Raw genomic sequence first — 22,381 nt, forward strand, 5'->3', positions numbered from 1 at the left:
AGGTTAGAAACTAAATATATATTCGATTGACAAGAGTTCTGTTCCAATTTATTGAATATCGATTCAATAAATATATTATATTATATTATATTATAAATATATATTAATTTATATTTATTATATACAGGCACATTTTCTTATTCTTTATACATTACATTGATGTGATTAGTCAATAATTATTTTATATTAAAAAATAACGCAATTAATCACATTAGTAGAATGCACAAACAGAACACAAAAATGACTATATCTAAAGTTTTTGTATACATAAATATATATATATATATATATCGTGTTGTATGCCCTCAGAATAATTACCTAGTATATTAATATTGATTAATTTGTTCATGGTTGATATTACTAATGTCATTGCTCAGAATGGTTGCCAGGAGTATTTCCAATGAAAAATATTGTATTTCTGTAAATAATAATGTTTCTATCCCTAACTTCTCAACGTCTTGGGAATAAAACATTTTCAAGATGGAACAAACAATCTTGTTCTAATTATGGTGGTTAATGCAGTTTTTGAAGGTGATTCTCTGGTTGTGGTTAATGCTACTAATAGTGGAGGTGAAGTGAGTACAGATTATAGTGTTATCATTGAAGATACTAGGAAAATGCTTAGTAATAATGTGAAATGGTCTGTAAAGTTTACTTATAGGGAAGCTAACAAGGTAGCTCATACATTGGCCAAATTGGATCTTGATTGTAGTGATGAAACCGTATGGATTGAGGAGGGTCCTCCGCAGATAAAAAATTCTGTATTGAAGGAAAAATATTGTAATGATTAATTGATTGTTAATGAAATATGTAGGGGCCTTTTAGCTCTTACTTGTTCTTCAAAAAAAAAATATTGTTCTTTGAAGTACTTAAACTTAATTCTTTCTTAAAAAAAAAAAAAATTCTATAATTTGATGAACTCTATCCTCTATTCAATCATTTTCTTTCTTAATTTTCTTGTTGAATATCTCTTTTGTGAATCCTGTGTTGGGGGAATTCAAGAGATAGACGCCGGAAATCCACCTTGGTGCGGGTGGGATTAATACCCACGCACCCGAGATATGGCTGCGGCTACCACAGGACGGTCAAGTCAAGGGTCGGTCAGTCACACCCTTTAGGATGGGCAACCACCAATACCATGGTTTTTTTTTTTTTTTAATTGTTTTTAAATTTGTTTTTAATTGTTTGTGGAGAAGTGTATTTTACATGCTGATGTAACAACTTTTGGTTAGAATGTGTAAAATAGTTTGAAAACTTCTACTCATCATTCTCATACTATACGTGCATCACACATAATTTTTTAATTTTTAATTTTTTTCTCTTACTTAATATGTGGTATATAGATGATGAGTAGAAGAATTTAATTAGTTTAGAAAGAATAAAAACAAACAAAAATCTAAAATAAATAAAATAAATTTTAAAAATTAAAAATAAGTATGATGTGTGGGAATGATAAGTAATAAAGCTCGAGAGTGAGTGAATAAAAGCTAAAGTAAAATTTCCAAAGATCAAGTTTGAAAGTTAATTAGATCATCTAGTCAAGTATATATCATTTCATATAAAATAGTACTAATTATTAACCATTTTGAGTTTTCCAACTATATAATTTGAGTTTTAAATTACATGCATATATGCATTCCCTTTATTTAAATCTAAGTTGAAAAAAGTTATATGTATATGTTTTATTTATTCATCATTGGATTTTATATGATCAGTGCTTTGACAGGAATTCATGTGAAGTAGAAAATATTTGGTTGACCAACTTGTGATTAATTCATTAAAGAACTTACTGTATATGACTGAGAAAGTACATTACTACCCAAAATATATAAGTGTTTGCCTTTTCTTTTGTCATTCTATTTAAAATATTAAAAAATTTACGTGCAGTCACTTTTATATATATTTTTTATATTTTATTGATATGATTAGTTGAATATTAAAAAAAATTAATACAGCCAATCATATTAATGAAATGCGTAAAGAATACATAAAATAACTGTATATAACATTATTATTAAAATATATTTAAAATTTGTCTTTTTGCTATGAGAGATCATGATCTAACAGATATATTCTTAATTAATATTTTAACAAATAATAATAATAATAATAAAAACAGCCAGCAGATTGACAAAGATCCTCTCCATTTGATCCGTTTCATTTCAAATAAAGAGTATTTCAACAGTACTACATGCACCTCTGTTTATTGTATTGAACAAAAACACCAAGTTGCAACTTCTACGTACCACAAGCGTTATATATTATATCTTCACGATATTGTTGCACACATAAAAAACCTAAGAAATTACGACACTAGTTATTTTACATATAATTACTTTCATGTATTTTTTAAGCAATAATAAAAAAGTGATATAACAAATCACATTAATAAAACGTAGAAGAGAGTACATAAAAGTACTATATATAGAGTTTTTGTTACAACATATGCTTTATATATATATATATATATAGACACAACCTTCTTTGTAGCAGAGCCAGACTTTCGAGGATTTCACCAGGTAAAGCTAATGGATTCAAAGTGCAGATTATCTGCAGAACCTGACGAACAAATGGCCGCAACCTCATGTCTCAACCTCTTCGGGCCTGATGCCAGAACTTTGATACTTGATCCTTTGCACCCTAGTAGCATTCCTGCGAGAGAAAGTAGGCGTTCGTTGATAAGTGAAATGACCAAAATACTTCATAAATAGTTTATGCTAAATTGATTCTATTACTGTATTAATTACTCACTCTTTAGGTCAGGTCTTCCACCAAAGTGCACGTTGATAGCTTGTGCAAGAGACTGGCGAGGGAGGCTTTCCAACTCCATATCATGATAAGAGCTCGGAGACCCCATTGCCCCTTGTTTCATGTTCTGAACTTGCTTAGCTTCACTGGCATTCTGCCTTTTGTTCCAAAAAACTGCTACACTGGCTATCATGGCTATGCAGAAGCACAAGACTAACATGTTAATCGCTGCTCTCCAAGAGGTCGAGAATATGTTATTGGTATTGTGGTCGATAGGATATATATAATAGCGAGTAATGATTCCTGTTAACAAAAGGAAAATGACAAAGGAAGATGCTATTATCATGCCAAGCCAAAGCCAGCTGTTGGGACCTAAAATGGCAGACAAGTGTGCATCTGTTGCATGGGGCTTGAACCATATGGCTCTAAGGCCGGGCATTGAGTTATCTGTTTTGGGTTCTTCTTCTCTTGTTATGAAGGCTTCAATCTGTAGCTGCAGTTTGGAGATGTCAGAGGCCGGAGTTGCAGAGATAGGAAGGATGAGGTCTAGCATGGTGAGGTCGGAGGAATTCTTGAATGCAGAGATCAGGATCACTTTTGGAGTTTTGCAATTCATGGGCGTATTGCTCATGAACATGAGCTCTCGTATGATAGATATGAATGGAGTAATGCCGCTGCCTCCACTCACCATCACAAGGGTGTCAAACCTGAAGAATCAATCACTAATTAATAATTAAGGAGGTAAGGAACGAAGCTTTGGAATAGTTTTGAAAACAAGATTTGAAAAGTGAAGTCCTGATCCTCATTTTTTTAACTAATATTCTTTCATCATTTTTGACGTGGCATTAATGATTGAAAGGTTGTTTATTTTTTAGTACTTGTCTGCCAGTTGGCGTCACTTCAAGAGAATTATGGCAAAATGATGATTAAAAAGATGATGATTAATATCTTTTACCTGAAAATATCAGTTGAAGCCGGCCCATACGGTCCTTCAACCGAGACCTCGAGGCGTTGGATGGGAGAAGGTGATGAAAGCATTTGGTAGAGCTTCTTGGTCCAACTTCCATCGCCTTTAACAACAACGCTGAGCTTGTCACCTTCCAAATTGCTGTTGGAAGTCACAGTAAATGGATGCCACTGTAACTTGGAAATGCCAGGCACATTTATGAACACCACGCTCAAGGGATTATATCTCAAACCTGGCAAAATGATCAAAATCCAAATCTTACTTTTAAAAAATGCAAGACTCTCGTAATACTATAATCATGAGCATCAATTATTCATCTTAATGTCATCATCTTTAGCATATCAACTACTATATATATATATATATATAATAGTTGCAGTCGTGATTGTATAAATACCGCGCAATCATTTTGAAAAAAATGAATAAATACAGAATTTATATGAAAAAAAATAAATTTTAATAATAGACCCATATCTTTTTCAAAATGACTACACGACACTTGTCTACTCCACGAGTATTATAACATTACTTATATATACATTTTTATGTAGCTTCATAAAATGAAAAATCACTTAAAATGTAACACATATGTTAATGTGACTAAAGCCGATATATAATAATATTTAAGATAAAAAACAACATTTAATACTAAATATTAGGCGTAAGCTAGCTAGCTTTACCCAAACTCTTGGCAAAGTTGAGTTCAAGTGTTTGACCAGGCAGAACTCGGGCAGAAATCAATCGAACATTTTGTCGTGACTGTAGAAACCTGAGGTAACGGTCGACAACGAAGAGGTAGAAAGAGGGCAGCATCATGGTGCAGAAGGTGAAGCCAACATGGAGAATGAAGAAGATCATGAAGAGAATGTAAAGGTAATGGGTGTAAAAGAAGAGCTCGAAGAATTTTCTGCGTATGCGAGGGAATGTTGTAAACCACATGGCTAATCCGGCTAGCAAGGCTAGCTCTCCTGCCACATTTGATACCCCAGTTTTTTCCCAGTGAAGCATCTGCATGCATGTGTTTCATTAATATCATCATGATCACAATGATCAGATTTCACAATATCTCAAGATAATTAAAAGAGGAAAAGGTTAACATTCATGCATTAAGAAAATAGAATAAAAAATAAAGTTGAAATTGATCCATGATAATGACTTGACACATGAATCTCACTAAGGATAAAGTGTTATTAGCCATGCAGTTGGTGGCCGGGAATAATGAGCATCAGTTGTCCCAAGGAAATTTACATATGATCTATAGTAAAGTACTGCATATCACTTTCATAAGCTTGTTTAAGTTAGATGGTCATCATTACCATGATTCTTGTGAAGTACTGCAGAAAACACAAAGCACTTTCCAATAAATATGGATGAAAATCAAATTCATGAACTCTCAAAATTCATCGAATCACCCGGGTCCAACACCTTTGTGGTGGTCCCAAGCAAGCAGCAGGCCATTAAAATCAAAAGAAAAGGAATAAAAAGCAATTTAGAAGCTCCTTCACTAGTAGTGCCGGATGAACAACCTTTTTGGACAGACCTAGCTAGTTTGACTTCACACACACTAACGAATATGGGTTGATGCCTGATGGTATATATATGTTTGTGTGTATCTATATGGCCTAAGCGCAGGCTCACTTACGCACGCCTCTCAGGATGGCAGGGCCATTTTACTCTTTTTCGCAGAAACCCCATTCCTTATGCTATCTATCCATGATCCGATCAGACAGAAAGAAAACAAATATAAAAAAAAAATCCTGGGTACTAAGTATTAAGTTGGATCTTCATCCACCATAATATATAGACGTGTTTTCTGCACTATTAATCTCTGGCTCCTACCAAGAAAGTCAACCTACTGGAACAACCCAAAACCATTCAATTTATGAGCCCCTACCGACAGTCTTGTCCTAGCTGAAACAGTTCATGATTTTCTGCATGGAAAACAGGTGTGAAATATCGACATAGCCGCAACAGTAAAGCAGTATTGACGCGCAAAATATATGTAACAGACGTCTGTCTCTTTGCAAACCAAACAAGGAAGCTAGGCTAATACTTGTCGTGCAAAGCACTGAAGCCGAGTTTACGTACGAGCGGGTCCAACCATGCACTAACCGACCACACCACCACGATGGTCATCATGTGAATACCACCGTAACCATTCTTTCAGCATTACTACTTTCGGTTCATGATCTTTCATGACATGGTGGAAGGTCGAACCTAGACGGATGCATCATCTCCCAAATGTAGTTCTTTTTCTGTTTTTGTCACTAAACGTCAGGCACAATGAAAAAGTATCTTAGGATGTTCTGAAACTACGTACGTACATGCTAATATTATGTATTGATCTAATTTGTAATAGACCAGTACTTTAATTTGTATTAATCTGAGATGAGATTATTAGTCTGGTACGTACTTGAATAATTACCTCTGGAATAATTCGATAACAGAGACAATCTACTTAATATAATAAATAGCAAGCTAGCTTATACCCTAGACGAACCCTAATAATCAAACTCAATAAATTAAAACAGTTAATTATTTGATCAAGAAAATTAAAAAAAAATGCTAAAAAGCTTCAGCGTATATATATATATATAATATACACATATACATGGATTAATTGTATATATTGATCAACCAGTACTAGTACATATGGTAATATATAAAAGGTTTCTGTAAATATTAATTAATTACCTGGGAAATGTTATTGGTGAGAGCCCAGTACAGAAGGTAACAAATGCCATGAGCAGTGAAGAAAGTCATGACGATGTGACCAATCCATATGTGGTACTTGATGCTACCCTCTGAGGTGAGGCCGAATATTGGCAGCACCGATGACCCTCGGGTCACCGGGAAGAACAAAAATGCCAAACATATGTTTCCGACCAGGCCTAGAATTAAACCTGCTGTGTCCAACTTAGATTGCCATCTGCACAAAGATCACGGAACATTACAAAGATCGATTTCAGTGGCCTGAGTCATGAGAAATAAAAGATCTTTGTCAAAATTGATATCTAATATTTAGTATTTTAAATATTTCAATAATAATAATAATATAAAAAAAAAAGATGAACACGATCGATCATATATTTCTGATCTGCAGGTCGCTCATCAGTACTACTACTTACACTTCCTCGCCGTTCTTTGCCGCTGATGATGGGGTGATTTTAGCGAATTTGTTGCATAGATATGTTGCAAAAGACCAAACTAAGAGTGCAATGAACATGATGAAAAACCCCAGCTCTATGCCTGAAACTATCCCCAGAGGGCCTTTTACCAACGCCGGCTGCTTCCAGGTTGCAAACTTATGATTTTTGCCATTGCTGTTTATCAATACTCATGATGATCATAGAAAACTGTATCAGGTCGAGTTTTCGTTCTTATATTCATAATAACTCGTGCGGAAAAAAAAGAAAAATAAAAACAAGCACCCCATTATTCTTTATTATCAGTATTAGTCATAAAAAAATGTACATGACATATATGTAGTACTAGTACTGATCTACCTTTGCATTTTGCTGATGTTATTCAATTTGGTTCCAAAATGGAGGAAGACACAACCCACGGCAGCAATAAAAAGAACGGGAAAGGTGTAAATCAGAAGCGTTGCACCTGTGACATAAGGCATATATATAAAACTATTAGAATAATTCTGATAAAGAAAAAAAGGGAAAATATTAACTGTCATCAAGACACATCAGTACTGGAAAGAACGGAGAAATGATTCTTCCATAAAGGTCAGGATATAAAAAAAATTAAATTTATAAAATCATGTGATTTTGAGATTATAAACTTTATTTTACAAGTGAATTTGATATATCACATTAAATCGTCGTTGATTTATGAATTTATTTTTACGAGATTCTTTTGTAGACATAACATTTATTAATAAAAAATGAAAGGAATATAAATAGTATTGGATTGTAAACCTTCCGTCCCAAAATATGTGGAGTTAGTCTTTGATCGGATAGTGGGCAGCCAGTCTTGTTTGTATGTGTTGGTGGGCATCATGATCCACATGAAAAGACTCCCCAGAAAGACTGCCATCAGTACCAGCCTCATGGCTGCCTTAACTTTCAGCTTCATGATTTCGTCATGCGAAGAAGAAGAAGAAGGTGGCTTTTTGATCACCATGTTTGCATCCATCTCTCTCTCTCTCTCTCTCTCTCTCTCTCTCTCTCTCTCTCTCTCTCTCTCTCTCTCTCTCTCTTCTTTTTTATTTGTATGGGTAATGCGAGAGGAATTGCCCTTTTATAGGGAAGAATGTGTATATGATTTTATATTAGATACAGCAACATGAGTACTTTGGTCATGTGGGCAAAAGCAGCATGATTCATATCTTTTTGTCCCGATGTTAGAATGTCAGCTCCATTTTTTAACCACAGAAATCAAAAGGAAGGCCACCATAATAAGTAGAGGTGTAATTGGTCTGATTTTTTTTTATTTTAAACATATTCTAAAACTAAACCGATGTACGTCGGTTTTGAGATTTGAAAAATCGATACTATACCAGTTACACCCCTAAACTGATCATTTTAGTTTTACCAGTTCGGTCCAATTTTTTCGATATATTATATAGTATATTATAGTATATAATAATATAGTAATAATATATTGTAGTATATTATAATATATATTATAATTATATTATAAACTATAGTGATATATTATAATATATAATATAGTAATATATTATATTATATTATAATTTATAATGATATAATATTAGTATAACTATTAATACAATAGACTATAGTGATAATATATAGTTATTTATATAGGATTTTAAAACTTAATATTATATTAATTAGTAATTTATCATATAATATAAAATTATTTTATATATAATTATATATATTATATATAACAAATTAAAAATATATATATGAATTGGACTGGTGTTAGAAAAAGAAAATCTGGAACCAAACTGATTTTGACTAGTTTTGAAAAAAAATGAAACTAGTACAGAACCGAACCAAATCCAATACAGGACCAACTCATCGGTTCGGTCCGGTCTAATTTAACAGTTTTTTTTTCACCTATAATAATAAGACATGCATATGTTATGCAAAGGAAATTAAATGATTTTTTCAATAATATTATCTGAGATTATTATTATTTTTTTATAAAGAGTAAAAAGGAAACTAAAATCTAATTAATTACATGATTTCGGCTAGAAGACTACATGCAATGTGCGTGTGGGGATTACTGATTAGTATGGATTTTATTTCTTTTTTTGGAAATGCGTGGGTTTAGGGTGTGGCTGCTTGTGTTGCCTTCTGGCTTATTTGTAAAGCACACCTTCCACCCCATACTTGCCACATGTCCTATTTTTAATTCCGATTTGTACAAATTATATATTTATATATATCTTAGCTTTTAAGAATGTATTTTCCTTTTTAATAATCATCTAATATTATTTTTATCTTAAATTTGATATCAACAATCACATCAATATTCAACGTAATATAATTCTTAAATTACATTCTATCAATTATTATTGTTGTCGATGGTAACAAAATTGACAACAAAAATAATCATTTCTAGTTTGATATATATTAAAATCAAAGCAAAAATGGAAAAGTCATATACGACAGTTAGAAATTGTAATAATATATATTAATACAGTGAACAATCGAGAGTACTTTTGGACGAAGAATTAGTATGGAGTATGCTAAATTAATAAAAATAATGTTATATATAATTATGAAATGTGTAAGTATCGTGTAGTCATTTTAAAAAATAGTCGGATATAGTATTATTAAAAAATTAATTTTCTTTTCATATGAATTACGTATTTATTCACTTTCTTCAAAATAATTATAGATTGTTTATATATTCACGACTGTGAATATCATTTCTCTTTAAATTATCTAATAGTTATCTCTATTTAAATTATGAATACGTGTGTAGTAATTCCACCGGTGATAGTGGGGGAAAGGCATGCAGCCGGGTCGAAGTCGATCCATCGGATTGTGAGTTGAAGATTAGCACTTGCATGAACCTTGCCATGGCCCACGTCACTCACACGTACGGTTGACAGAATTTTGTCAAATTGCTTTTCCATTCCCACTAGTACGTACGACGTAATCTTCTAAGGTGGAATGGAAACTACACATCTTATTCATTTCTAACGCCACACACGTCAAGCAAAGGACCTGATCCAGCTTGTTTCTTTCTTCTCATTCTCCCCCATACTTTCCCAATCCTAAACTTATATATGAATTGACATTTTATATAGATATTATTTTTTAACCAACGATGCATAAACAGTACGTACTGGTACAAGAAGAGCGGGTGAGATATTGCCGCATTTAAAAACTCCATGCATTATAATAACGTCAATGCTCGGGAGAAGAGTTGAGTACAATTAAAAAGAAAATGACAATGAATCATATGACAGATGGAAAAGAATAATTTTCCTTGAATACTTTTAATTGAATAAGAAGATACAGCTTTACACAAGTATTTTCCTATAATTGCGCTAGTCTATTCTAGGTAGTCTAAATATAATAGGAAACTAATATCTAACAGCACACACCATACATTTTTATCTTTTGACTCTCTCAACACTCCCCTGGCCTCAAGCTGGGGAGTGAATGTCAAGAACTCCCAACTTACGTATCATGGTCAAGAAAGCTTCATTTTCCAATGGCTTGGTGAATACATCTGCAAGTTGATTTGCCGAAGTATTAACATACTTAATTGGTCACAATTGAGTCATCTTGTATCTTGTTATGAAGAGTTGCTTTATTGTGGCAATACAACAATGTTGGCTTTGGATGTAATATTCACAAATCCTTCAATAATGAGTGTAGCCAAGATAACTCACAACATGCACTTGTCATGGCTCTATATTCAGCCTTTGCTGAGGAGAGAGATATGGTTTTCTGTCTCTTTGTTTGCTAGGAAATAAGAGAAAATCCTAAAAAGACACAATAATATGTAGTGGATTTACAAGATGTCGTGCAACCTGCCCAATCAGAATCACAGAAGGCTCGTAGAAAAAGTTAGCAAGTAAATGTTGGGTGTCACTTTTGTTATACATAAAGAAAACCCATGTGAATCTAGAATAGTCATCCATAATAGTAAAAAATTATTTAACATCATAAAGAGAGGGAATTTTGTAAGGGGCCTAAATGTCACAATGAATTAATTTGAAATGTCTAATAGACGAAATGGAACTAGCAAAAAATGGAAGCCGACTCTGTTTGCCAACTTTGTTTTGCAAGTGCACAAGCATCACAAGCATCATTGGACTTGAATGGAAAATTTAACAGATTCTTGGCCATAAAATCTAGTCTAGAAGAAGATAAATGCCCTAATCAGTGATGCCACAGATCAGTGGAGAAGGTGACTTGAGAATAGGAGGAATGTCCAGCAATGGCCAATGCAGATTTGGTTTTGATGCTCTTTCCCATTAGCGCAACCAAGTAATAAAGACCGTCTTATTGTTTACCCAAACCAATCGTCATCCTCATCATCAAGTCCTGCAAAACACACCATCGAGGGAAGAAGGTTATTGAACAATTGAGATCTCTCGTGCTTTGGCTCATAGACATTAAATCCACCTTACAAGATGGGACACCAAGCACATTTTGTTAAAAATAACAGAATTCAAAGGAAGAGTCCCGATGGATGTAATCGGAGCCTTTTTTTTCACTTGGCATAATAACTGGTGGAAAAATAGTGTTTTCACTACTGTTGACAAGTAAATTTGGAGAAGAGGTAATATGGCCTATTGCACCACTATTGATGATTAATTGAGAGAAGTGAGACAAAACTAAGGAAGCACTAGCAACATTAGCTTTAGGATTAGTGAATTGTGATATCCCTTTACCATTCATGATGGACAGTATTTGTTGGATTTGCCAATCAAAGAGCCCATTTGTCACTGACTGCATTTCCTGCACTGCTAGACCATCCTTGACATTGGTGATTGAAGATTGATGGCCATTGTTGAGCTTAGAATGAGTGCCTCCTTGTTTTGATTTGTTTGAAGCATGTTTTGGATGTCATGGTGGATATCTTCTCATTTCTCCCTCCCATTTTTGTCTTCTCTCTGCACCCTTGCCGAACACCAGTTCCCCCTTAATATTTGTACTTTTTCCTTTCGTTTCCATCGACTCCCTCAGCAACACTTTCTTCCATTTCCATACTCGGCTTCCATTTGCAGAAAACCCACTTTTTTTCTTTCCCTCTCTCCCATTTTCTTTCCTAGAGTTTCTGCCAACCCTAAACCCTTTCTCTTCTAACACCCTTTCTTAGAGATTGGCTCAGAACAATTACTGGTATGATAATACTCTCTCTCTCTCTCTCTAAACTTTTTAATTATGAAGTATTATACAACGACTAGGATTTGTTGTTTGAAGAGAGTATATTGTTTTGAACATGTTTTTACATACATTTCTTTGTGTTATCTTTTTCTTGAATATGGAAGTGTCATTTGTTCGAAAGATGCTTTAGAACTGCTAACTTTTAATGCTATTTTTTTTTTTTTTTGTTATTCTAATTACTAGTCTGCAAACTGTTATAAGTGAGAAAATTTCAGGTTTCCCATCTTTAGATTAAAATAATTAGTTTTGTGAAGGGATTTGAAACCCTATTTTCCTTGGTCCAAATTTCTATGTAAAACATGTTAGGATTTTTTTAATCTCTAAAACTTATCTAATTTTGATTTTTCATTGCTAAGTGTTATCCCTTTAGCCTTGAGCTAAGGAAATGATAGAAAAGTATCTGATCTTGTAGCATGCTCCATCTTTTAATGTTGCGTACTCTGTGATAGTGGGTACCTTGGAGTCAATCAAGGTTTTCGTTGAACTCATCATTGTTTTAATTAGATAAACACAGTACTTGATATTGCTATCCCCCTCCAAAAAAAGAAAAAGAAAAGGAAAGTATGCCTGAGGCCTTCTCGTCTACCGTGGCATCACGCATGGTTTGAAAGAAAAATATACATGTAAAAATGAAAAAGTTCCTCTTACTCTACTGATCAAGATTCAAGAAAAAGAGAACTTCCACTTACTCAGCCAATTGATGACCCTTCGTCACTGTTTCAAAATAACTTTCTTATTCCTTCGTGGCGAAAATAAAGGTTTTAGCTGAGAGGGTGTATCACATAACAACTATTAATGATATAATTAAAGTTTTTGCTTGTCACATTTTCCTATTTTGACTGGGTTACCATCAGTATTTGGTTATTTTATCTTATTTTGTGCTCTTTATGTTGTAGATAATGTAGATAACGTAGTGCTAATTTTAAGCTTACTAGCTTATATATCCAAGGTTAGCAATCCATAGGAAATGACTATAGTAGAATCCATACTTGATATCCTTGTTCAAGATCCACCTGAGGAAGACTTATGCTCTGTTGATTTGACTTGTACCAAGTTTCGCATTTCAGAACGTGTTGATGCATGCATAATTGGTGAATGCTCTAATGTAGAATGACCAACACGTTCCATATTGAGAGGGGAAGAAAATGATCTTTGGGCAGCTTGAAGGATTATAAGAATGATAAATATTTGGAATATAGGCTATAAGTTTCTAGTGTGCTATGTAAACTTCATATCAATTTTTGCTATTTTAATTTTTGGTTGATAGAATTCCTGTATTGCATGTCATGAACACTGTATGCAATTGTAGATGTAATTGGTGGGTAGAAAAAGTAGTGAGAACTTGTGTATGTTAGTCTTTTAGAATTGTAGATGTGATTTTTGGGTAAAAAAAAAAAAAAAGGTTTGTGGAAGTATTTTTTAGTTTAAAGAATTGTAGATGTGATTCTTGGATAGAAAACAGTTGACATATATGTTTGTTGCATTCACAAAATTGTAAATATGGATGTTAGGTAGAAGAAATGTTGACAACATTTGTATATGTGATTGTTGGAAAAATGTGTTTGTTATATAATTAGGTTAAGAAAAAAATCATTGGGAAACAATAATGTTCTTTATTAATTAATATAAGGAGTGTATTTGCAAAATATTAAAAAAATTAAAAAATTTATTATTAAAATATATAATATTATATTATTATTTTAACTTAGAGCATTGGGCAATGGCCTTGTCATTGCCAAGTCCAAATTTTGACTCAAATTAAAGTTTTTGGCTAAAGTCCAAACCAATAGAGACAGTGATCCACATTGAACTAGTCATCCCAAAGTCAAACTAATAATAAAATATTATTATTTTAATAATAATTTTTAAAATATTTTAAAATTTTGTAAATAGACATTTAATCTCCACAAAATGCCTATCACAGATCAAATTCAGCAGCATTACCATCAACATTTAATCTCCCAGTTGAGAAATCCACCAACTTCAGCAACTACTAACCTAACAAAACAAAACTCGTTGCTCTAACATTTAAACTAATTGCTATCCAACATTAAATCCCACCAACAAAACAACACAACACAACATATTTCCACCAACTTAAGTAGCAGTAGCAGATTTCCACCATCTTTAGATGTATGGACAACAAAAAATAGTCCAGTGCAAAAGTAGAACTCAGGTATATAAGATTTTGAAGCTTTGTGGAGAAGGTTCCTGAGTGATCTAGTAGAAAAAGAGATTGAGAGTGTGGTTTCAATTCTGTATTTGATATGTTGTAGGAGGAATTTAGTGGTCTTTGAGGAAAAATTCTCAAGTCCAGCTAGTGTAATTCAAAGAGCTTTGGTTGGTTTGAGTGACTTTCATGAAGTGAATAAAAAAGAAGGCCATGAGGAAAGAGGAGTTGGACAAGTTCTGCAGAAGACCAAATGGAAAGTGTTAGAGGAGGGCCAAGTTAAAGTTAATTTTGATGCTACCTTAGATTTAAAAGCTCAAAAAATGGGAATGGGTGTGGTGCTTAGCTAGGGACTTTAGGGGGGATGTTTTAGCTTCCTTGTGTGGGTAGAAAACCTCTGTTGTTTCACCCTTCGTTATTGAATACCATGCCTTATGGAGAGTTGTAAAATTATGCATGGAATTGAGGTTCACAAGTGCATGTTTTGAGGGGGATGCAAAGGTGTTGGTGGATGTTATGAAGGCAAGTTCAGAGGATGATTCATGGAGAGGCCAGCTGGTGGGGGATCTAAGGTCTGCTATAGTGGCCTATTATGGGTGGTGCTTACAGTTTACTCATAGAGAAGGAAATGCAGTTGCACATAGCTTAGCAAAGAAGGGCTTATCGACATTACATGTCGATAATGAAATAGTTTGGATGGAATGTGTTCCACCTGAAAGTATATAGAAATTTGTATATGGTAAAGTTTGTAATCAATTAATCAAGGAATGAAATGATAACAGGAGGTATTTTTTCCAACAAAAAAAAAAAAGTAGAAGTAACTAGTCAAATTACTAGTAGTAGCAGTACCTAAACCAAGGGTCATCATATACAATTTCAAATAATTTCAGCAAAACCAAGTAATTTTAGCAACTTCAAACATATACAAGTTTAGTCTATGTCAAACACAAAAAGGCTACACACTCCTAGTCAAATACAAAAACAAGCATCTTCAACTTCAGTCTAAATATACTCCAAGTTGCTACCCAGCTACATGTTTCTTCAGTCTACTTATGGCTGGGCAGCCACTAAAATAAATAAATAAATAAACTCTACAACAAGTTACACATCAGGATAAGGTCTCAATGGAGATGTAGATATACTTCCGGAATGGGACTTCGATGCCTCAAAAATTTCTCTCTGAATATTAAGGAAGTATTCTTGTTGCATGGCATTCATGCCAGCAAGATCATCATCTTCGCCTCAAACTTTTTCTTCTTTAGTTCAAATTCAGTACATCTATCGCAATTTCCTTCAACGCAGCTACTCTCCACTCTACCATGCACAGTGTCTATCGTTGCTTAAAGTGTTTATCGTCGCTCAATTAATCTAAGGTCATTTTGATCTCAGCATCATGGCCTTCCCAAGACCTTTGCTTCCTCTCCCTTTCTTTCTCAACTTTTTTGATAAGAGATCTCTCACCAAGAACCTCCATGTTTCCCTCCATAGAGTTGCCTACAACTTGACTTTCCTACTCAATGGCTGGACGTTTATCATGTGGCCTTCTCCTCGTACCAAGGGTAATCATGGGTTCCTGCCATTTTGGTTAGTGTCTTAGAAGACACTAGTAATGCTCTATTGTGAAGTTTGCATGGTCCATCTTTGTACATAAGTTTTGCCTTCTCAATTTATAAAGGCAAAAAAAGATTGTTAGTTTATAAATAAGTCATATAGAATTGCATAATTTAAGAAAAAGAATACATACCTTATATTGCTATGTGGTGCCACTTTGGGGTTCTATTTGAACCTTTTCCACCACTTTGTAAAAGAGTGGTGAAGAAGAGATCATCTTCAAATGGTGTTTCCATCATGCTCAAAACTATCCATATTGAGCATTGAGCAAAGAAAATTGGTTCTTAAAAATAGAAGGTTTACTGTATTGATTCTAACAAGTTTAGAAATAAAATCAGTAAATTAATAACAGAAAATCAGTAAATTCTAACAAGTTTCGAAATAAAAACAGTAAAAACAGGTTTACTGTATTACTGTATTAATTCTATAGGTTTACCATCAGTAAAAACCGGTACAAAGAGGTGATATAGTTCGAGAAAATAGATATAGCAACAACAAAATTCACATACCCTCACTCCACTTTCATATAAAGAAAAAATTTGGAGTTCTAGTCTTCATTGCACTTTTTATTTTTGGTTCTTCAAACACAACAAATGTGAAAACACTAATAAAAAAGTAATCATGTGAAGTCTTTAATGTGGAACTTGTTTATTTATTCTCTTATTTTCACTTTATCCTCATGCATAAAATAAAAGATGATAGGCCATATGGAAGTTTTTAATGAAAGGTAAATCAAAAGATGATCCTCACATTAGTTGCGAGTATTATATATTGGTTCTTCAAACTCTTTTCTTTCTTTCTCAAGCTGGCCCCAAGTGAATATTTAAATTGCATGACACATATATGTTTCCATCATTCTAATATCTTTTTCAACGGTATATTCAATCTTCTTTCTTGTGAGGGTTTCTCATTTTTTTTTTTTTTGGTAGTCCAAATGCATATTAGGAAACCTTGATTACACATTTATTTATTTTACTTTGATTTTCTGAAATTTGGTCAAGGAAGAAAGTGGATGTTCTCTATTTTTAACTTATTGGAGTCTACAAGTTGTTGATGGATGTTTGGCCTAGAACTTTAACACTAAATTGAATTTAATAATATTTTAAATATTAGAGTAAATTATTTGTGCTACCTTATCTTCGTTGCCTACCTCAGAAAGAAATGCAACTTTTTCTACATAAAACTTGTGGGTATCCATTTATATTTGTTCCTTTGATCTTTAATGGAAACAATGTCAATTTTGTTGTGCACAAACAAATCTAGGTCCATTGTATGTAAGTTTTCAGGACCACTCTACCCTTGTCAAAAGAGACTTTATGTCACTTATCTCAACATCATTGTTTTAGCATGCATAACTGAAATTCGATTCGACTAGTGGAGCCCACTTAATGGAGCTTTTTCCATCTAACCCCCCCTAAAAAAAATGACAAAAAAAGGGGAAAAAACCAACCAAACAGAAAATCCAAAGAAAAAACAAACTATTTTTTGTAAGTTACAATGTGTATACTACTTCTTCCTAACTGGCTATGTAATATTTATGTTGTTGATGTCCTTGGGAGCTACATGAGAATCAATTAATTTCAAATGTATATATGTGGTTTATGTATTTGTCTTTGATTTTGGAAATAAAGAAGCTACAGGTCAAGCACAGATCTTTCCCAAGCACAGATTTTGCACAAATCAAGCACAAATTAGACATACCCAATGGACCAAAAATCTGTCCTATGAAATTTTACGTACCAAGCACAGATTAGATGGTGAATGGGTCTTGCCGAATGGGTGCGTGATGTCGATTCTCACCTACTTTCAATTGTTCCCGTCGAATGGGTCCTGAGCTACACCAAGAATGAGAGAGAGCAAGTATTGGTCTAGTGAAAACGGAGAGAATAAGAGAGATGAAGACCAGTCTAATGTAGAAGGAAGAGAATGAGAGAGAGGAATGCCACCTTAGTGTAGAGGAAACTGAGAAATAAAAAAGGAAAAATCAAGAGAATGAGAGAGAGGAACTCTCAATTTGGTGTAGAAGGAAGAGAGAAAGGGAGAGGGAAAAGAAAAACATAGAGAAAAAATGGAAAGAAGATTCGGTGAAGGAAGAAAGGGAAAGGAAGGTGGGCATCGAACAGAATGGAGCGAATGAAAACAGACAATGAATTGTTTTTGATAAAATAATCATTTGTCCTATGAACAGTTACAAGCCAAAGATGACTTTATCTTTGGCTTTACTGTTGCTCAAGACCTCCAATCCTTTATCTTAGCTAATTCAATGCCAAGCATTTTAAGTGAAAATGGGGCAAATTTTGCATTGGCCAGTGCTCTAATAAGGCCAAAGAATCTGCAGTTGCCATGAGTGTAGTTGTTAGAATCTATAGAATCATGGTGTCGTGTGTGACTCACGTACAACTTGGATAGTGTATGAACCTCATGTGCTATTCAAGCGATTGTGTTTTTTGACCAATCTTGTATATCTGTGTTTGGAAAGTTGACCGGTGTAGAACTGCAAGTGCACAGTATCGTAGTTTTATAATAAAGTAATAAGAAGAGTATCGTCCTCAGGGATTAGTACCTTACGTTTGCCAAATACCAAAATTATACTAAACTTGATTTTATCTAGAGGAATCACTAAGATTTTTTTTTTAGTTGCAATTTAAACTAGATCAACTCAAAGAACAATATGCAAAGGAAATAACACTGACATTCGAAGATCAAATTAATAGGAAGAAAACTTCTAGGAAATCGATTTCACCTACTTCTTCACTATGCTTTTCTCATCCATCTAATTTAATTTTAAATCTCTTTTGTCTATTAGCAAATCTCTAATTCATCCAAAAGCCTCTTTCGATAGTTAATTGGAATTGACTCTTGGTTATCAATTCACACAAGAATATGCAAATTCAATAATCAAGAACGCAATAAGACCAATGATTTAATTACTACATAGGTTCATACAAGTCTTTCGATCTCTATACTTACCTATGCTGAAATATCCAAGATCTACCCTATGATTCCCTCTTTCGATAGCAAATCACAAGATTACTTATCATCTAATCAATGGCCAGTTAATTAGAAGCAATAAATTCAGAATAAATCAGATAAACAAAGAGAGAATTGCATTAAATTAGCATAGACAATCAAGCATAGTTCGGAAATAGGTTACATCGTTTTCCTATAATGAAGAAAATTTAGCTCATGCTAGAAATGGAATTCAACATAAACGAATTCACCATAATTGTTCTGAGAAGATGGGAAGAAAATAAACACTGAAAAATCCTCCTTGCAGCCGCAACTCGTCGTCAAAAGCTCAAGGGAACGATTCAACGCTTTTCTCCAGTTCGTGCTCGTGTATGATTCCAACGTACGTGCAATAATTGGAATTCCCTCTCCAAAAACAGATGATTTGAATCTCTCTAGCTATGTTTTTCTCTCCCAAGAAGTGTTCTCCAGTCAAAACTCGCGGCCCTAGAGTGAAAAATTGCTTTTATATGGTGTCACGGTGGAAAACCTAAAATCTGTCAAAATACGATATTCGCTCGAGCGGGGTGTCGAGCGCACATTGAGCGTTCGACTCTGTCTTATTTCGCTCGAGCATCCTGTCGAGCGTTCGACTCTGCCTGATTTCGCTCGAGCGGCCAATGTCTCCGCTCGAGCGATCTTTGTTTTTCAGCAATCCGCTCGAGCTCCCTGTCGAGCGGCAGTCGAGCGTTTGAATTTGCCTGAATTCGCTCGAGCGGCCAAAAGCCTCCGCTCGAGCGAACTTGTAAAATCTGCAATATGAAATTTTGCAAGTCATCAAATACCCCCAAACTTACAACTTTGTTTGTCCTCAAACAAAAAAAAGAAAAGCAAATGATAGTTTAGGCAATATCGACTCAACCCGAAGGAGAAGTATCATCACTCACCAAACTTTTATGAATTCAGATTTCATCTCTAGTATCTTACTCTTTTAACATCAAAGATGGCAGGAAAATCAATAAAAAATGTTGCAGTTTGTCAAGCAAGAGTTAGGCGTTTACTTCAACCTAAAGCTAAGACCTTGAGTGTGTGTGTGATATAGTCAATTTAACCTCAAACCACCTGCAAATTCAGATAAAAGTAGAACAACCAAAATCAGAAGAATTCTCTTAAAACTTAACCCCATAAGTCCAATTTTCAGAAATCCTCTCCACTAATGTAGTCAACACCAAAATCAGAGATCAAAAGGTCTTTAATAAGGTTGTAATGATAGGCCACAGGGTGAGGGTTAAGAAAGAACTGGATATGGGAAATTAAATCAAACTGGAAAAATACTTAGTGAAAAGAACATTAAAAGAGAAACCCATATGATTCAAATCATAGCTCTTTCTTGACAATATGCTCATACTTGTGGCATTATTATTGCTGTAATCACTGATGTAATACCAACAATTCCTTTAACAAAATCTGAGGTAATTCACACTCCGCTTAGCGACTTCTTTTTCTTTTTCTTTCTCTTTTCTTCTTCTTCTTCTTTTCTCTTTTTTTTTTTTTTTTTTTCCAGTCACTTCCTTTCTTCTTCTTTTTCTTCTTCTTCTTTGATCAATCAAAGCAAAGATAATACGGTTCATCATGAAACCAATTTTTCTCTTTTAAATGTAACTCTCCACCAAAGTATTTTCTCAAACTATCAAAGGTAGAGTATTTGTTTTTCAGGCTTAGAGCTGGTATGGTTTATGTAGTTCAAAGAATAAATAAAGGCTCATGAAGGCTCAAGGGGGTTGACTATGGAAACACACCATGTAATGATGGCATGACATTTAGGACGGCTGGGAAAGCTTTTTGGTTATGCCAAAGAAATGCCTAGATCATTTCTCTGATATTTGGTCTCAACTAGGATTTCGCCTCAAGGACCCATCAACGGATTCTAAAGCAAAGCAAAATCGAACCTCCCTCTTTCAATTAATTCAACTTCTTCTCTTCATAAGCAAAATGGAATAAGAGAAAAATGACTATGTGCTCAATTGTGTTCAATGTCAAAGATTTAAACCAAAGTACCCACAAAATTTCACTTGACATAAAAGAAATTTTTAAAAATGTTTCTCAAAACCATCTTCAATCACAAATTTCAGAGTCATAGATAATTCAATCTTACTCCAATGCCTGCTTGGTAAGAGAATCAAACATCCCATCAACAACCCAAGATTTAGAAAACAAGATGATCAAATGATTATAGGAGTTTACACCCCCAAACTTAAACTAAACAATGTCCTCATTGTAATGCAAAAGTAAAAAGGATTGAAGAAATAAAGGAACTTCCCTGGTTTCATGGTGAATCTTCCGTAGATTAGAATTTTTCAGTTATTTATTCATGCTAAATAAACCTGCATCAAAAACCAATTTATTAAAACTTAAATAAATAAAGATAATAAAATAAATGAAAGAAAGAAAGATAGATCTATGGGTTGCCTCCCATAAGCGCTTGTTTTAAAGTCTACAGCTAGACTTTTCAATGATCATCAATTAGGATCTCCAAGAGGAATAAATGCATAGTTCCTCTCCATTTGCTCTCCATAGTAGTGCTTCAATTTCTGACCATTAACTCTGAAAATATCCCAGTCTTGTCCTTCAAATCTACTGCTCCAAAAGAGAAAACTTCATGAATTGTATAAGAATCCGTTCATCTTGATTTTAACTTTCCTGGGAAGAGTTTGAGTCGTGAATTGAAGAGTAAAACTTGTTGTCCTGGAGCAAACTCTCGCCTAAGAATCTGTTTGTCATGCCACTTCTTCGTCCTTTCTTTATAGATCTTTGTATTCTCATATGCATCATTCCGGAATTCTTCCATCTCATTCAATTGAAGAAGTCGCTTTTCACCTGTTGCATTTAAATCAAAGTTAAACTTTTTTACAGCCCAATAAGCTCTATGCTCCAACTCCACAGGAAGATGACATGCCTTTCCAAACACTAATCGGTATGGAGACATCCCGATAGGTGTTTTAAAGGCTGTACGGTATGCCCACAAAGCATCATCAAGCTTCTTCGCCCAATCCTTTCTATTGATTTTGACCATCTTCTCAAGGATGTTCTTGATCTCTCTATTTGAAATTTTAGCTTGACCATTAGTTTGAGGATAATAAGCAAGTGCTATCTTGTGCTTCACACCATATTTAGAAAGAAGATTCTCAAACAACTTGTTGCAAAAGTGATTCCCTTCATCACTAATAATAGCTCGTGAAGTGCCAAATCTTGTGAATATGTTCTTGTGCAGAAATTTGAGCACTACCTTTGCATCATTTGTTGTTGTAGCAATTGTTTCCACCCATTTTGACACATAGTCAACTGCTAATAAGATATAAGCAAAACCAAAAGAAGGAGGAAAAAGCCCCATAAAATCTATTCCCCAAACATCAAACAACTCAACTTCTAAGATACCTTTCAGTGGTAACTCATGACGCCTTGAAATATTTCCCATACGTTGGCACCGGTCACAAGTTTTCACCAAAGTGTAACTATCACGAAAAATAGAAGACCAATAGAACCCACTTTGAAGTACCTTAGCTGCTGTACGGGTGGCTCCAAAGTGTCCTCCATATGATG

The 22,381-nt window shown here is 34.0% G+C and overlaps 1 protein-coding gene across 1 annotated transcript; it reads right to left on the reverse strand.

The window, feature by feature from the left end:
- Positions 1-2,127: 2,127 nt before the first annotated feature.
- LOC122310299 (ferric reduction oxidase 2-like) lies at positions 2,128-7,918 on the reverse strand. The gene is made up of 8 exons (XM_043124182.1): positions 7,645-7,918; positions 7,222-7,327; positions 6,844-7,038; positions 6,410-6,644; positions 4,396-4,723; positions 3,704-3,947; positions 2,752-3,455; positions 2,128-2,652 (listed from the first exon to the last, which is right to left on the reverse strand). Exons 1-8 carry the CDS (start codon positions 7,859-7,861, stop codon positions 2,513-2,515), a joined length of 2,169 nt encoding a protein of 722 aa, XP_042980116.1. The 5' UTR covers positions 7,862-7,918; the 3' UTR covers positions 2,128-2,512.
- Between the last annotated feature and the right edge of the window lie 14,463 nt (positions 7,919-22,381).

This window comes from Carya illinoinensis, chromosome 1, assembly GCF_018687715.1.
Source record: "Carya illinoinensis cultivar Pawnee chromosome 1, C.illinoinensisPawnee_v1, whole genome shotgun sequence".
NCBI classification, from domain to species: Eukaryota; Viridiplantae; Streptophyta; class Magnoliopsida; order Fagales; family Juglandaceae; genus Carya; species Carya illinoinensis.

Bases quoted from the DNA above. Each gene is read 5' to 3' on its own strand.
- LOC122310299 (XM_043124182.1), bottom strand. From the start codon at position 7,861: ATGGATGCAAACATGGTGATCAAAAAGCCACCTTCTTCTTCTTCTTCG. The intron at 4,724-6,409 runs GTAATTAATTAA...ACATGCATGCAG, and splicing joins TCACCAATAACATTTCCCAG to ATGCTTCACTGGGAAAAAAC. The intron at 2,653-2,751 runs GTGAGTAATTAA...TTTCTCTCGCAG, and splicing joins TGGAAGACCTGACCTAAAGA to GAATGCTACTAGGGTGCAAA.